This window comes from Saccostrea echinata, unplaced genomic scaffold (assembly GCF_033153115.1).
Source record: "Saccostrea echinata isolate AGI-Se365-2 ecotype Australia unplaced genomic scaffold, CSIRO_AGI_Sech_v1 ptg000007l, whole genome shotgun sequence".
Classification (NCBI taxonomy): domain Eukaryota; kingdom Metazoa; phylum Mollusca; class Bivalvia; order Ostreida; family Ostreidae; genus Saccostrea; species Saccostrea echinata.
This window is the reverse complement of record NW_026889756.1, coordinates 7,014,907-7,032,251: the sequence shown is the minus strand read 5'-3', so window position 1 is coordinate 7,032,251 and position 17,345 is coordinate 7,014,907. Positions and strand designations below refer to the sequence as shown.

The 17,345-nt window shown below is 33.4% G+C and overlaps 2 protein-coding genes across 2 annotated transcripts in view; one reads left to right on the top strand and one right to left on the bottom strand.

Annotated features, from left to right (window-relative positions):
* Positions 1-10,849, top strand: part of LOC133180701 (uncharacterized) — a 44,272-nt gene extending 33,423 nt beyond the window's left edge. Inside the window, exons 5-9 of the mRNA XM_061315167.1 lie at positions 5,405-5,929; positions 6,866-6,963; positions 7,996-9,165; positions 9,727-9,775; positions 10,563-10,849. Of these exons, the coding sequence (XP_061171151.1) occupies positions 5,405-5,929; positions 6,866-6,963; positions 7,996-9,165; positions 9,727-9,775; positions 10,563-10,849 (2,129 nt within the window). The remainder of the gene's footprint in view (positions 1-5,404; positions 5,930-6,865; positions 6,964-7,995; positions 9,166-9,726; positions 9,776-10,562) is intronic.
* A 4,981-nt stretch (positions 10,850-15,830) lies between these two features.
* Positions 15,831-17,345, bottom strand: part of LOC133180699 (serine/arginine repetitive matrix protein 1-like) — a 33,065-nt gene continuing 31,550 nt past the window's right edge. Inside the window, exons 15-16 of the mRNA XM_061315166.1 lie at positions 17,194-17,307; positions 15,831-16,635 (exon numbers count right to left, since the gene is read on the bottom strand). Coding sequence (XP_061171150.1) covers positions 16,462-16,635; positions 17,194-17,307 — 288 coding nt within the window. The 3' untranslated portion in view covers positions 15,831-16,461. The remainder of the gene's footprint in view (positions 16,636-17,193; positions 17,308-17,345) is intronic.

Here is a 17,345-nt window from a genome sequence, read left to right as displayed (position 1 = left end):
TTATGACGTCAGTTACTTCAGAAAGGCAACGTTGCATTGCTTCCCGTTTATTTCTTTGAAAATTACTTTAGCAATAGAATATAGTCCATACGAAGCTTAGAAAGTACATGTTATTGTCTGTAATTGTATTGTCGTAAATGTATGAACCAAGAGTATTATAAGTTTGAATTCTGCTCTGAGTATATGTGTAATGTATAAGAACAAACTAATAAAACATAATAAATGCGATGCAAAATGCAAGGAATAATTTATATTGTAAATGATACTAAACTGCTGAAGGTCAATCAAAATGAGTCAGTGTTAAATTAAAGATATGGCATGCAAAATGAAAGTTACCATAAATTGCTAAGCCGAAAAATTGAAAGGCTTATGTATGCACGTAATTTGCAATGAATGGAAAATGCATAATGCACCATGTTTGCTCATCACGGCCGGAAAAAAAAAACCAAATTTGTTATTTTTTGGATAAAATCAATCCTCAACACTAAAACCGGATGAAATTTAATTACATGCATTTTCCTCTTTTTTAAAAAAAATTATTTTGTATTTGAATCTGATACAGTCATTCTCTATATGCAGGCTAGCAAGGGATTGATTTATCATAGTGAAATGCATTAAACATGTTGAAATAGATTTATACAAACACCCGGCATATCGGACCTTTATGACACTATAAACAGATAATAAAATACTACATGCATTACGAAAATACAAGTATCAAGTACAATTTTTTTGTATAACAAAATTTAGCCGTCTGTGTATAAGCTGAATGCAAGTATTTTACATTTTGCCGTTGAAAAATTGATAAAGAAAAAAAAAACAAGAAAGAACAAATGTTTCAAATATTTGAGAGTTTGGACTATATACTGATTGCGATTGATATAAAGAACATTGTTGGTAGCTCCCCCCCCCCCCCCCACAGTAGTGGGGTGTTTTATAGCTCACCTGAGCCGAAGGCTCAAGTGAGCTTTTCTGATTTTCTGATCACATTTTGTCTGTAGTCCGTCTGTCTGTCTGTCCGTCTGTAAACTTTTCACATTTTCGACTTCTTCTCCAGAACCACTGGGCCAATTTCAAGCAAACTTGCCACAAAGTATCCTTGGGTAAAGGGGATTCAAGTTTGTTCAAATGAAGGGCCACGCCTTCTTCCAAGGGGAGATAATTAAGAATTTGTGAAAAATTAATGGCATCATTAAAAAATCTTTTTATCAAGAACCACTAAGCTTGAAAATATGAAATTTACGTGGAAGCATCCTCAGATAGTGTGGATTCAGGTTTGTTCAAATCATGACCCCCGGGGGTCGGGTGGGGCCACAATTGGCGATCAAATTTTCACATAGGAATATATAGGGAAAATTTTTAAAAATCTTTTTCTCAAGAACAGCAAAGCCATGATTGGTCATATTTACATGGTAGCATCCCCAGGAAGTGTAGATTCAAGTTTGTTCAAATCATGACCCCAGGGGGTCGGGTGGGGCCACAATGGGAGATCAAAGTTTTACATAGGAATACTTAGTAAAAATCTTTTTAAAAAAAACTATTTCTTAAGAAAGCAAAGCCATGATTGGTCATATTTATATGGAAGCATTCTTAGATAGTTTAGATTCAAATTTGTTCAAACAAGACCCCTGGGGTAGGGTGGGGCCACAATGGATGATCAAAGTTTTACATAGGAATACATAGGAAAAATCTTTAAAAATCATCTACTCAAGAACACCAAAGCCATGATTGGTCATATTTAAATGGAAGCATCCTCAGTTAATGAAGATTCAAATTTGTTCAATTCATGCCCCCCCCCCTCCCTTTCCCCCCGAACCACCTTTTTTATTTAAACTTTTCAACCTTTCAAGACTGAACTGATTTCTGCTTTTTCCTAGCCATAGTGCTCAGGTGAGCGATGTGGCCCCTGGGCCTCTTGTTTTCTTTACCGATTTCGAATGAAGTGATAAAATTCACGTGTTATACTTGAACTTAACATTACATGAATAAATTTATTATCAGTCGCAGTGTTGTCGCTGCATATTAATTCTTGTGCACGAAATATGTTTATTTTAATATTCTGTTCATTCTGACTTCATTGGCAGAATATGAATTTCATAATACATGTTAAGTTGCTGTTCTTCCTAACACGTTTTCACAATAAGTGAAATGCTGAATAGAATTACAGTGTGCCTCTATGTCACCTTTTAGATCTTGTATATTCCAAATATAAAAATACTTATATGTTAACACTATTATGTTCAATACATGACGTTTTAGTCAAAAATAAAATTATTTAGCAAAAAAAAAAAAAAAAAAAAAAATAGCGAATAGACATATTGATTTTTTTTTACCTCAATAGTTTTAATTTTACCTCATCTTTATATTTGGAAATTTCTGAGTAATTTGTCTACGTCTTTAAAAATTTTTCCGACCTTTTCTACAGAAACTCTTTCGGTATAATTGTTTTAAAAACGTCATTTTCCTATACATTTCTATAGTAAAGCGTAAAAATAGTACCAAAAACTTACAGTAATACAGCATTAAAACCACGTAGGCAAATTCAATAAAAATTTCAGGTAATATGCCGCAAATTCTATGGAACATTATATCAAATTTTCAGGGTATGTTTTCTTGTAAGAATTTTTATGCAGTAAACCCGCAACCTACCTTAAGAAAAAAAAATCTTTGAAAATCTTCTCAAAAAAAGCAAAGCCATGATTAGTCATTTTGATATGGAAGCATCCTCAGGTAGTTTAGATTTAAATTTGTTCAAATTATGACCCTCAAGGATAGGGTGGGGCCACAATGGGCGATCAAATTTTTACATAGGAATATAAAGGAAGAATCTTAAAAAAATCTTCTCAAGAACAGCAAAGCCATGATTGGTCATATCTATATGGAAGTATCCTCAGGTAGTGTAGATTCAGTTTTGCTGAAATCATGACCCCTGGTGTTAGGGTGGGGCCACAATCGACAATCAAAAGTTTAACATAGAAATATAGAGGAAAAATCTTTAAAAATCTTCCTCTCAGGAACAGCAAAGCCATGATTGATCATATTTATATGGTAGCATCCTCAGGTAGTGTAGATTCAGATTTGTTCAAATCATGACCCCAGGGGTAGGGTGGGACCACAATGAAAGTTCAAACTTAAAGGGGAAAAAAGTCAAAGGTAGTCAAAGAAATATGCTAGCATCCTTACTTAGTGTAGACTCATGTCTGTTCAAATCATACCCACTCTGACCCCCTCCTCCCCTTTAAGGGTAGTTCGGGACCACTGGTGCATTTAAATTCTTCAATACTAAACTGATTTCTGCTTTTTTTTTATAGCTACAGTGCTCAGGTGAGCGATGTGGCCAATGGGCCTCTTGTTCTATTTCATTATTTAAAACTCTCATTTCCATAACAATCATGTAAAATTTATTGACACTATGTTAATGACTTAAACTAATGTAAAACATTGAATGCATACCATAATGTGACCAAACTTAGTATTTCATACATATAGTGCAGCTTTCATTTTTTTTTTAGGTCACCTGAGTAAACTCAGGTGACCTATTGCTATCCGTTTTGTCTGTCGTCGTGCGGTGTGCGTCGTGTGCTAACATTTGAACATTTTCAGCTTCTTCTCTGCAACCGCTCAACCAATTTCAACCAATTTTGGCATAAAGCATTTATGGGTAAAGGGAAACAAAAATTATGAATTTCATGGTCCCTGCCCCCCTGGGGCCTGAGGGGTGGGGCCAAAACCACTAAAAGTAATGCAATCTTTAAAAATCTTCTTCTCTACTCCTGGACATCAAGTAGTCAAACTGTTTACATGATTGTAATAAGCATTGAACCCTTTACCAAAATTGTGAAATTCATGGCCCCAGGGTCAGGGGTTCTGGCGCTAGGGTGGGGCTTTAATGATTATATAGTGAAAATGCATTAATTCTTTAAAAATATTCTCCTCTGCTCCTAGGTATTTAGCTGATGAACTACGTACATAGTTATGATGAGGAAGAATGCCTCTTCCAAAATTGTGAATTTCTTGGCCCTTGGGTCAGGGGTTCTGGTGTTAGGGCAGGGCTCTAATGATTTTATAGTGAAAATGCATTTAGTCTTTCAAAATCTTTTCCTCTGCTCCTGGGTATAAAGCTGATGAATTAAGTACATAGTTATAATGAGGAAGAGTGCCTCTACCAAAATGGTGAATTTCATGGCCCCTGGGTCAGGGGTTCCATTTGGGGGTTGTGAGGGGGGGGGGCTTATTTATTATATACTGAAAATAATTAATGCTTTGAAAATCTTCTCCTCTGTCCCTTGGTATTAATTGATCAAACTTAATACATAGTTATGATGAGAAAGGATGCCTCTCCAAAATTAAGAATTTCATGGCCCCTGGGTCAGGGGTTCTTGCACTTGGGTGGGGCTCTATTGATTAATTAGCAAAACTGCAATAATGCTTTGAAAAACTTCTCCTCTGCCCCCGAGTACTAAGCAAACTAAATGCAATAATATCAATGTAAATGTATTAGATATAAATGTAATTATAAGTAAATGTGCCGTTTCTTTGCTTCTGGGTATCTAAGAGGCAAACAGAGCACAGAATTGTGATAAATGAGGCAAATTAGAGTTACTCCCCTTTGCTAAATGTTGTTAATCAAGAAATCCTTGTATAAACTTTAATTAACAAGTTATTTGATTGAATGAGAATACAAGAAAGAATGTTATATATACAAAGAAAAAATTAAAAATGAATGTTTGGTTTAAATGAGCAAAGCATGCTCAAAGTCAGATTCTTGCCTGATAAACAGTGTGAAAGATTGACATAAAGATTATATTCAGCAAACATATGTTTACACTGAGGTGATCACTGGTAGAAGAGTCATGGATGACAAGAGACTAGATGTAGTTGTTTTATGCTCTATCAAAGTGAACAAAGAATCAAAGAGAGCCGAAGTGACTTACTGTAGATAGTGGCAGATAGCCACATTGATTACCCAAGTCTGTGTGTACTGAATTGTAGCACTAGGCAAGTGACAAAAACATATCTGTATATAATGAATACATTTCACAATAAGCAAATGTCCATTGTATTTGTATATTTTGCATTCATTATCATCCCTGTAAGACTTTGGAAAACCAAGTATGATCCCAAGGAGATCACTGGAGTCTAGCACATTACAATAAGCAAGGGTATTTTTACCAGATTTTGAAATTCTTGGGCAACATTGCTTCGTCTATCAGTTAATTTTGTTTTATACTTCTATGGATCCTTTACAGTGTTGTATAATACTCAGGTGACCGTAAAGGCCCTTGGGCCTCTTGTTTTTTTTTTTTTGTTTTTTTTTTTGTTTTTTTTGGTGGTGGTGGGGGGGGGGGGGAATTAATAATTTGGTTTAATAGCTGATCTTTATGAATTTAAATATTTCTTACAGTAAATTCATCAGACCAAAAACAACGCATTAAGGTTAGATTTAAGGAAACAAGTCAACATCAAAGGGTTCCAGAACTTCATGAAGAAATATCCAATAAGATGAAATCGCTAGATATTGATGACCCAGGGGATAATGAAGAAGACACTGCCAGCAAGGCCGCTAATGATAAAGATATGTCACATGACAGCACAAACACAGAAACCGAGTCACTCAAAGGAGATGAAGCCGCTGCTCCATTGTTTGAAAAGACAGAGGAAAAAGTTGAAGAAACTCAAACTGTTGCTAAGAATTCAGAAAGTTGGGGAATTTTACGAGTCTCCAGACAAGTTTTGGATGAACCAGAGAAAAAAATCTCCATGGTTGATTTTGCGGGACAGTGTTCATATTATTCCTCACACCAGATTTTTCTTAGTCCACGTGCATTCTTCATTCTGGTGCTCAATATGGAGAAAAACTTTGATGAAATGGTTGGAGAAGAAGTGTGTAGCCAGGAACGTTCCATTTATAAAGGATGGACACACAGAGGTTTGGATTTGTACAAAATATATTGTGTGCAGAAAGTCTAACACATTTCTAAAAACAAGATGTGTTTGTGAAACACTGATGCCCTTTCTGCAGCTCATAGCAAATGTTATAGTTTCTCACATGCAAGTCAAACTTCAAGGTCAGTGACAAGAGATCAAAAATGTTGGTACTCAATGGAGTTACAAGGAATAAACCTTTGAAAGAGAGTGCCCTAGCGCAAACCATTCAAATGTTATGACCAAGGTTAAAGTTTTTCAAAGTAGGTCAAACTCGATGTAAAAGTCAAAGGGTCAAAATCAGTTCTGTCAATGGGAAAGTCTTGTAATAAATGATGCATTTAAGAAATTTAAAAGTTGTAGCACCAACCATTCTAAAGTTGTGACCAAGGTTAAAGTTTTCAAAAGTATGTCAAAGACAAAGGGTCAAATCTGCTGGTATCCGAGGGAAGGACTTGTCACAAAGAATAGACATGTGAAACATGAACTACCTAAGACCAACCATTTAAAAGTAATAGCCAAGGTAATTTTTTTAAAAAGTTGGTCAAGTTCTGGGTCAAAAGGTCAGAATTGTTGATACCCAAAGGAAGGTCTTGCAACAAGAAAATTACCTGTGAAAAATGAAAGCCCTAGCACAAACTGTCCAAAAGTTATAACCAAGGGAAAACTTTTTCAAAAGTGGGCCAAACTTCAAGGTCAAAGGTTCAAATTTTTGGTTTTCAAGGAAAGGTCTTGTAACAAAAAATTCACAAATAAAATGAAAGCTCTAGCTCCAACCATTCAAACTTATGGCCAAGTTTTAATCTTTTAAAAGTGAGTTAGACTCAAAGGTAAAAGTCTTAAGTCAAAAATATTTGTACCAAAGAATGAGCTTATCACAAGGAATACACTTGTAATGTACGAAAGATCTAGCACTAACATGTATGTTTATTTTTCTCAGATTATCTGACGTTCTGGACAAAATCCATTCATCAATACAGCAGTGAAAAGGCTCCAGTTTTACTGGTTGGCACTCATGCTGAGGAAAAAACAGAACAGGTATTTCAAGATAATTTGTGCGAAAAATTACAAAACAAAACTTGATTGTGAATTTTACAGAAATATAGTCTTTTTACCTTTTTAAATAGAAATGTTCTCATGTCTCCTGCAAATAAAGTTTGGTTACTATGGAGACATCAGTTTGTCCTTCTGTCTAAGGAAGAAACATAAGTAACTCGTACTTGAACCAGAGATTGGTTATAATTTGAGAATTTCTCATGAACTTTGACCAAGGGTCATACAAGTTCAAGGTCTCTGTCAAAAAAGTCTGTAAAATTTGGTGTCCGGTGCATCACTTTCTTAAGGAGAAAAACTTCATAATTTATGGAAAGATTGCTTGTGATCAGAAGGTTTGACTGGATCTTGACCCGGTCAGATTCAAGGCCACTGACAGTAAAAAAAAAAATGTTCACTCAACGTTCTAATGGAAAGAAATGGAAGTTCAGACTTCAAACAATATTTATTAAATTTTGAATTTTGACCCATTGTTCAGACAAAGATTAGATCTCATCAAGGTCATTGACAAGTTAGAGCCTTCAAGGTCACAAGAAAATTCTATTTCATGGCAATTACATTTTATTAGACAGGTTAGATGTTTACACTTCACACAAATGTTACTAATGCCCAAACAATTTATAAATAAATCATTAAAACAAGTCCTAGATACAAGTTCAAGGTCGCTCACAGAAAACTATTTATTTCATGTCCTGTCCATTTTTTTCTAACAAATAAAAACATGGAAGTTTAATCTTATCATGAGTGTTAAAGCCAGATATTACTTTGATCTTATGGGGTGATATGATCTTAAGCTGAGGTCATTTTTGGCAGAAAAGTAAACCTAGCATTGACTCCATATTTTTTTAAGGAAAAAAATCATTGGATGCAAGGAATAAGAAAATGAGAAGGGGTGTAAATTTGCTAGCTTGCCCACAGAACCTTTAGTTTTATTTGCTTGCTTACACTATATCCCTTTTATAGTTGAACATGTGCTTAAAAGAAGGATCTACTCTCAAAAAATATCTTTTTTACTAGGAAAAAGCAGAATTTTTCCGTGAGATATGGAAGGCTTTGAAAACAAAAACTAACACCCTGCAGGGGCATCTTGACAAGACGAGGGGATTTGCAATAGGATTCCATGAAAATGAAGGCATTGAAAAAATCAAACTGTCAATTGTTGATGTTGTTCAGAAACTTGATCACTGGGGTGAAATGCTTCCGCATTCATGGGCTATGTTTGAAAACTTCTTCCAGGAGAAGAAATACCTTAAAATAATCAATAAAAGAATACTTCTGGCTTTCAATGAAGTCTTACCAAAGGAAATTAAATTGGAGACAGTTGAAGATATCAATACCATGCTGCAGTTTTTCCATGATATCAGAGAAATCTTGTATTTCAACCAAGAATTTCTGAGAGAAGTAATCATTCTTGATGTTCAGTGGTTTGCAGATGCATTCAAAAATGTAATTACTGATAAAAACCATGCAAAGGAGGATTTACTTGAGTTTACATCAGAGTGGGACCAATTTGATGACACTGGAGAATTGAGTGACACTTTGCTGTCCAGGATTTGGAAAATGAACAATAATGAATACCTTGAACACAAAGATGATATTATGCTGTACATGGAGAAGCTAGGGCTCTTGGCTAAAATAGATGGCAAAAAATGGTATGTTCCTTGTATGAACAAAACACCATTTCCCATAGGTGCATTTGCATCATACCCTGCCTCATCCATCCTCTGCTACACGTTTGATGTTCTCCCTGCTGGAATTTTCCATCGCCTTGTAGCGATTTGCATGCAGAATACTTCAAAGATTTTTTCCTTTGAGGACCGAGGATGCATTTACCAGACTGCGGCTAAGTTCATGTATCAGGACCGCCACCATAACGTTCTGATCGGAATGACCCAGACAGAAATTCAGTTGCAGGTGTTTGTTGTAGAGGGAGATGTTGATGTTTCAAAATGTCACCAAATAAGAGAAATACTTGAGAGTGTGTTACACGATCTTTCAAACACATTCCAGGAAAACTCTGAATTCCGCGTTGCGTTCAAATGTAAACCTGCTGGATTTTGTGACAACAGAGAGAGTGCTGTCCTAAGTGAATCAGAGTTTTCTCAAGCAACTTTTCAGTGTCCTTCCTGTAAACAAAAGAACATTCATGTTATTAATACAAGAGACATCACAAAATATTGGAAACAGGTAATTTGTAGAATAGGGTCTTTAATTAACATGATTAAAAATAAATACAAAAGAACATTCATATAATTAACACCAGAGACATCACAAAATATTGGAAACAGGTAATTTGTAGAATAGGGTCTTTAATTAACATGATTAAAAATAAATACAAAAGAAATAGCAAAAGGTTGCCACCAATTTCTTTTTTTTTTTTTTTTTTTTTTTTTTGATTTTTGTAATTAGAAAAGCATTATGTAACATTATTAAAAGATATAACCAGATTTTGGAAGTCTCAACTATAATGACAATTATATCAATTTTTAATGAAAATCAAATTTTCTGCATAATATTCAGTTTTAAAAAAATGAAATAATTCTGTTGAAAACAAAATATTTCTATGAACTTTAGGATTTGGTATAGATGATTTATGACTTTTTTTCAACACCTTGATATTTTAATGCTAAATGAATCGAAAATTTGTATGTTCTTTCATTAAGGCAATATTTAATACAGACTTCCATAGATCAAGTGAGGGAATTTGTATGTTAAGTAATGAAGAGATATGATTTCTTTATCACACAGGAACAGCAACAAAAGAATTTGGACGAGGAGAGAAGACTTCTTAGTCCAGGTACGTTACTTCAGTGTCCACTCTTACTTCTATTTTATTTAAATGTTTATATAAAGAACTGTTTAATATTATATAAATAGTGCATGTTTTTGAGGGTAACAGTTGAAATAGACACCCAAAGGAAAACCATTGTCAATCGACGCTTCATACAAACAATCAAATCTTGTACGTAGACGTACATTTTTTCTGCATGGGGTTACTTCATCTACATACGTTGTCACAAATTTTCAATTTTATCACAGCGTACTTAAGGACATTAAATTGCAATACAAGAAAAATTGTATTTTTTTCCCTTACGTATTACATGTAATCTGATATTGTGATTGCTTGGAGTTATGACCCCGTGGAAAAGGTGCCTAGAGTATGTCTCGGTGTAACCCCTAATTAGGTATCTATGACTCATTTTTTGGAAATTCATGGCTATACAGAGTCAAACCATCTCATGATCTTCAAGTATAATATATAATTCTACATATATTGTTCAATAAGGATGTTTTTCCTATCCAGCATTCCATGTGCCAATAACCCAAACTGTAACCCAATTTTTATGGGTTGAATAAAGACAGATGTAATTTGTTTGTATGTTGTTTAACGTCCCTCTCGAGAATTTTTCACTCATATGGAGACGCCACCACTTGCCGGTGGAGAGCTGCAAATCTTGACCTTTACTCAGGTTTATCAAAGTCATAAGTTATAGTCATGACAAGGACTATTATTTTAGGAGGAAACACATTAGTTTCTGTTTGTACTGTACTGTTTATATTTAATTAAAAAGAAAACTTTTCAGTTGATTCTTTAGAACGAAGACCAACAGATAAAGAACTGATGATGGTCAGTGGACAAATTGGGGCAATTTTCCAAATAGGGATTGGTCTTGGCTTAGACAATGCTACAATCCAACAAATCAGGATTGATTACCAGAATCACGGTGTGAAGATACAGGTGTTTCAAATACTTTGTGAGTGGAAAAGGAAGGAGGGGGGACAAGCGAGTGTGAAGAAGCTCCTTGCTGCAATCAAAGAATTCAAAGACGAAGTCGATTTTGAGAGAATAGAAAATGTTTTTAATATGTGATTTGTATCAGTTGCTGATGTGTAAAGTAATTAATACGCATAGCTTGTGAAATGTCAAAGATTCTTTTATCAACCTGGCCCCATGTCCAAAAATTTGAGAACATACTTTATTCAAAATTTTAGACATTGATAACTTAATTATTATTAGGGATGTCAATTTTGTCAGTTATTCATGTTCGAATATTCAATGAAAGTATTCGAATATATTCGAATATTCGATAAAATAGTTAAAATCTGTTTTATCTTAAATATGCATCATCCTACTCTCATGAAAAGTTTAGAGTAGGTATACTTATATTGGAAGTAAAATTGTATGAAGACTTTTGTAAGTGTACAATAAGAAATTCCATTTGATATTTGTCAATGTTTGAAATAAATAATTGATTTAAATGTAGAAAAGTATAATTTTAACAAATGAAACATGTATTTATAGTAGCTCCAACTGAGGAACCAGTCGTCTTACAAAAGGCAAGGTAGTTGTAACTGTATACTGTTCAGATTTCAATACGTGTAATAAATTACAATTATCTGCCTGATAAGAGATATGATTATAATCTTTGATACAATGTAAACAAATATTTCCATAGACAATTTTCCTAGGTAATTGACTAATTTCCTGATAATGATATAAAATTCAGGATTATGTACAACCCGAGATAATCAATTAAGTAATTTACAAATTTATTTGCCATTTTCACAGTATTTGTGTTTTTTCATACTCACTTATGTTATAATGCACTCTGCATCAAAATATATGATTAAACCCTTAACAATTATGACCAAATTATGACAAAATGGTACCTCTAACAACTTAAATGATATATAACACTCCCATGTTCTAGACAATAAAAATATTAAAGATTTACTACCTAAAATATGGGGTATATTTTGCGAACTTTAGAAAATGACACACTTTCTTCTTACTGGCATAAAAATGTCCCAAAATTCTGTAGTGTCCGCAACATGTGCTTATTCTGGAATGCATTATGAATTATATTTCTTTTATTTTACATGTAAGAGGCCAGTACAGCTACTAATCTATCTACCAAAAAATATCAGACTTTAGCTCAGTGTTGCTTGGAATTCTGGCAAATATATTGTGTTTTGTAGAGTCCGCAACGCTGTTGAGTCCGCAACAGCTTTTTAAATTCACAGTTTCTTCAAAGAAATGTAACATGATTTCAACTGATCATCACTTTAATTGTCCAAATATTCAATACAAATATGTAAGGTTACAAAACTTAGTGGAACTATAACTTCATACTTTGAAAAACACCCATAACGACTTGTTTATACATAATATTCAAAATCTTTCAATTGTCAGTCTTATGTTATATATTGAAAGATAATTTTCATGTGGTATTTAAAACTGAATAAGTGGAAACTAAAGAATATATCAAGATGTTAATTGTTAATTAATAAGTCTAGTTCTAATTAATACAGTTGTGTTGCGGACACTACAGTAATAACTATATACCACATTTATACCACATTCATTTATTATTTTCACTTTTTTTATTTCATTAAATATTTTTGAAATGTAAAACATTTCTCTGATATTTTGCTCCTTTGATAATACAATTAGTTAACTGGATTATGATAACAAATGGTGATTTTTGTACAAGATAACACTTCAATCTTACTGGTATATATATGGGTTTTATTTTCCAGGCCGGAAAGCCATTTTCGACTAGCCTTTTTTCTTTCCCTATAATATAACACCATTTACTGTACATATAGAACTAGTTAGAGATTAAAATTTTCAGTTTACTCCATTAAAACCAAATATGGTGTCATATAGCAATATTTCAATATATTGTAGTGTCTGCAACAATTTCAATACTGAAAAAAATTATGGATGCCTCAGTAAATTCTTTAATTCATTGAATTTATCTATAAAACTATTTGTTATAACTTCTTTAATTGTATTAAAATAAGTAAAATCGTAGACATTTTTTAAAACTGCAAAACAATTATACATCAAGAAATAATTAATGGTCCTTGTTATGTGGTTATTTTCATCTCAATAAACCACATTCTGCATCTTTTTATATGATACATTTTCAAGAGTTGATCCTGTGGTATATAATTCAGCCTAGAAATGAACATTTATCAGCAATTATTTTTATAAAAATGACAAAAGATTATTCTTATGGTTACTTGTAGTGTCCGCAACAAAAATGCTATGCATTTTCAAAGCTCAGACAAGATACAAACGAAGATATCCAGGGTGTTATGACAAATGTATTTGAAATTTAGAAGTATTCAATTTAATTTTCACATGATAATTATATAGGTCTTATGTGTGATTGTTAAAGTAGATAAACTTAAGGAAGGGAGATAAATTTTATTTTAGACATAACAGGTGTAATGTAGTGTCCGCAACACAAGGTCTCGCCCAAAATTTGACTTCGCATAACTTTTTTCTTAAGAATGCCTATATAAAAAAAAAATTTGGGACTCATTTGCATAGGTATTGTACTTTCTAGAAAACATGTCAATAACGTGCTGTTTGACTTTTTATTTTTGGTCCAAGTGCAACACAATTAGCACAAATACTGTGAAAATGGCGATTCTGAAATTAAGCCCTTTACAATATCAATTACAGATTAATTCTATCGGACACTCATTCAATGATAAATTAATTTTTATTTTGATAAGTATACTCTTCACGCCTTTTAGACATTCTTATATTTCATTTGTTGTCCTCGATTCTAGATCCGATCGTATCTAACTAATAAAAACTAGGAAAGTACGTTTTGTATTATACATATATAAAGCGTTATTGTACAACTCTTCAACACCTTACTCAAAACAAAACACATGTTATTTAGTAGATTTATAAGCTAAGAAAGTAGTGAAAGAAATCAGGCGATCGAAATTGATCGCTAGTAAATTAAACAGGGATAATTCCAGAAATGTTCTAATCAAAATTTATTAATCACAGTACTTCTTTTTATGAAATCCGAAAAACACCGAATATTCGAATCTTAAATCCATATTTGAATATCAACTCATCGAATGAATATTCGAATGTTCAAATATTCGTGACCATCCCTAATTATTATTTAACAATCAGATTTAAGAAGCTTAAAGTTGCAATTTTGGATAACATTCAAATACACACGATGAAAATTCGGTTTTATTTTCAATTTGTGAAGAGATATTAATAGAAATTTGAAATTTTACCTTTATTGTGTTTTGAAATTTTGCCAATTGTATAGAGGTATTATATTTGTTATTTGTTACTAAAGTGATTATTCCAAAAATGATAACGTATGACTGTTATTACAGTTTATAATAATGAACACTGATGCAATTATCCATCATATTGCTGTAATGACATTAAGGTATTCAATGTATAACGACCATATTTTGTACCTAATAAATGAATGGTCCGAAATGATTAATCATAGTAACATTTTGAAGGTGTTATGAAATTAATATACCCCACCAAAGGAATTTACAAAATTTTAATTACTGTCCAATTAATTGCACCTTAAATTTTACATTGACGTCTATGTTTTATTAAGATATTGTAAAAGGTAATGTGAATTTCATACAAATCTCTTGGTGAAAATATGCATAGACTCTCTTTTTATTAAAATGTGAAATAAAATGAACCATTTACCACAGACATTTTGAGAAAATTAAAATTTTCTTCTTTTCATAGGGCAGATAACTCTTCAAAAACTTTTCAGGTGCAAAATGATCAGCTTCTTATTTGTTATCAGTCATGTGAATTCGGCTCATTTCACTTTCATCGTTATCTAGCAATGCATTTTTAACTAGTTTAAAACGATTCAAAATTGTACAAAATTCCTTCTTTATACATTGAATACCTTAAGTTGAACACAAATGAATCAATTTTGTTGTTGTTTCAAAAATATCAAATGTACATACATTTTATATGGCAAAAATTACTTTGTTTTTATTCCTTTATTAGATAGTTTCCCGTCTTTTTAGTTTGCCTTAGCCGAAGGCCCAAATGAGTTTTTATCACATTTTTACAAGCATCTGTCCAGCTGTATGCCTGTATATCCGTTCATTTGTAAACTTTTCAAAATTTTGACTTCTTTTGAAGAACCCCTGGGCCAATGTAAACCAAACATGCTACGAAGTATTCTTAGGTAAAGCTGATTAAAATTGTTCAAATGAAGGATACCTTCTTCAAAGGGCAGGTAATTACAAATTAGTGTAAAATTAATGCCATCTTTTAAAAATCACTGAACAGGAAAGGTGAAATTTATGTGGAATAGGTACCCTTGCTCATCGTAACAATGCATTTAGTTTCTTTACTTAGTACCCAGGAGCAAAGTAGACTTTCAAGAAATAATACGTTTTCACTCTATTAACAATCGAGTCCCCCTTCCAACACCAAAACCCCTGACACTGGTGCCACAAATTTCACAATTTTGGAAAAGGCACACTTCATCATAACCATGTAGTTTAACTGCACAATTTGCAGGAGCATAACTATATAATCAATTAATAGAGCCCCACCTAACACCAAAACCCCTAACCCAGGGGCCATGAAATTCACAGTTTTGGAAGAGATACCCTTGCTCATCATAGCTATGCATATAGTTGTTAGCTTAATACCAATGAGCAGAGAAGAAGATTTTCAAAGAAATAATGTACTTTCACTATATGATGTATATACATGTAGCTTCATCTAACTCCAGAACCCCTGACCCTCGGGCCATGAATTTCACAATTTTGGTAGAGGGCTCAATGCTTATTACAGTCATGCCAATTTGACTTATCAATATCCAGGAGTAATCAAGATCCAGACCTGCACCCTAAAAGTTGGAGGAAAAACTAGTGTCAAACTATACATCTTATTTATAACATTACCAATTATGTCCAATGCAGTATTTGTTCAATTTGTTCAATCAAATTCATTTAATATATTTCCTGTTCAATTGAACTCGGACAATATCATTATTTTTACATATCAGCAATGAAATAATTCCACGAAGTACATTCTAAATATGTTTATTTTTGTATGTTATAAGCATCACAAGTCTACACCATTACTCCACTCTCACACATTAATTAACAAGAATATCAGTATGTACTAAAATCACAAATTATCTACAGCATTTCATAGATCAAACATGATACTTTCAGCAGGATGAAAAAAAATTCTGCATATTATAATAAGAATGAACAGACATAAGCAAAAATGACTAAATAAATTCTTAAATCACTGATCAAGTCTGCAACATTGTTTAAATCTTAATAAAAGAAAATGACAGCCATAAAATAATTCATGTGTGGTAAATCAAAACACGATATATTTCATAAATTGAAAAAAAAAATTCCACACCAATATTCCTCTGTTTTCATGATGTGCGAAATTCAGTCAATTTATTTTATGTCACAAGATTTCCCGGACTCATTGGAATTTCTACTTTCTTATTTCTCCATGGGATACCCCCCCCCCCCTTACATTGTGACATCACTGTACATTGTGACATCACTGTACATTGTGACATCACTGTACATTGCGACTTCACTTTACATTGTGATATCACTTTACACTGTGACATCACTGTACATTGTGACATCACTGTACATTGTGACTTCACTTTACATTGTGACATCACTTCAGTCCGAGTCCTCGTCACTGCTGTCTGGCCCACTGCGACGTTTCATAGACTGTAGCGCCTTTTCTCGGAGTTGTCGTTCACGTTCCACTTCCTCTTTAGACTGGATTGACTGCAGCGCCCTCTCTCTTAATCGTTTCTCCAGGGCCTCCAGATCTTCCTGGCTGTCTGATTCCTGTATAGAAAAAATCATATCAACAAAGTAAGGTCATGACATCAGTACCATCTCCTGTGTATAACAAAATCATATCAATCAACAAAACAACCTCACATCAATATTGGATAAAGATCTATTACAGACATACAGCGAAGTTATTTACAGGAAACTCACTTGAATCATATAAAACGACCTCTCAATTTAGACTCTTAACACGTTCTATACAGAGCAGAAAACAAGGTATAAACCACAGGTCTTCTTGTGTCCAGTTTAACCATTGACCATGTGACCTCAAAACCGATCATCTATTCCTTTAATTGGGGGTACAAGTGTACCAAAAGCAAAAGAAAGGTTTTTCAAGGTATTGAGCAGAAACTTGGTGTACAGACTTACAAATATGCCCCTCTACTGCTTCTCCCACCTCTACAATCAGACCCTAAAGCCCCCCCCCCTTCAACCCTCCTGAAAATCAGACCCTAAAGTCCCCACTCCTCCTGACAATCTGTATTACACTCCTCTACAAGCAGATCCTAAAGCCCCCCCCCCCCCATCCGACTGATAATCTGTATAACTCACTTCTCCTTCAGGCCCCTTCGGGTTGTTCTTCTTGTGTTTGTGTTTCTTGTGTTTTTTGTGTTTCTTGTGCTTCTTCTTTTCCTTCTTCTTTTTCTTCTTCGATGTTTGAGATTCCTGTTAAAAACAACAGCTGTGGTTAGCGAGCTTCCTTA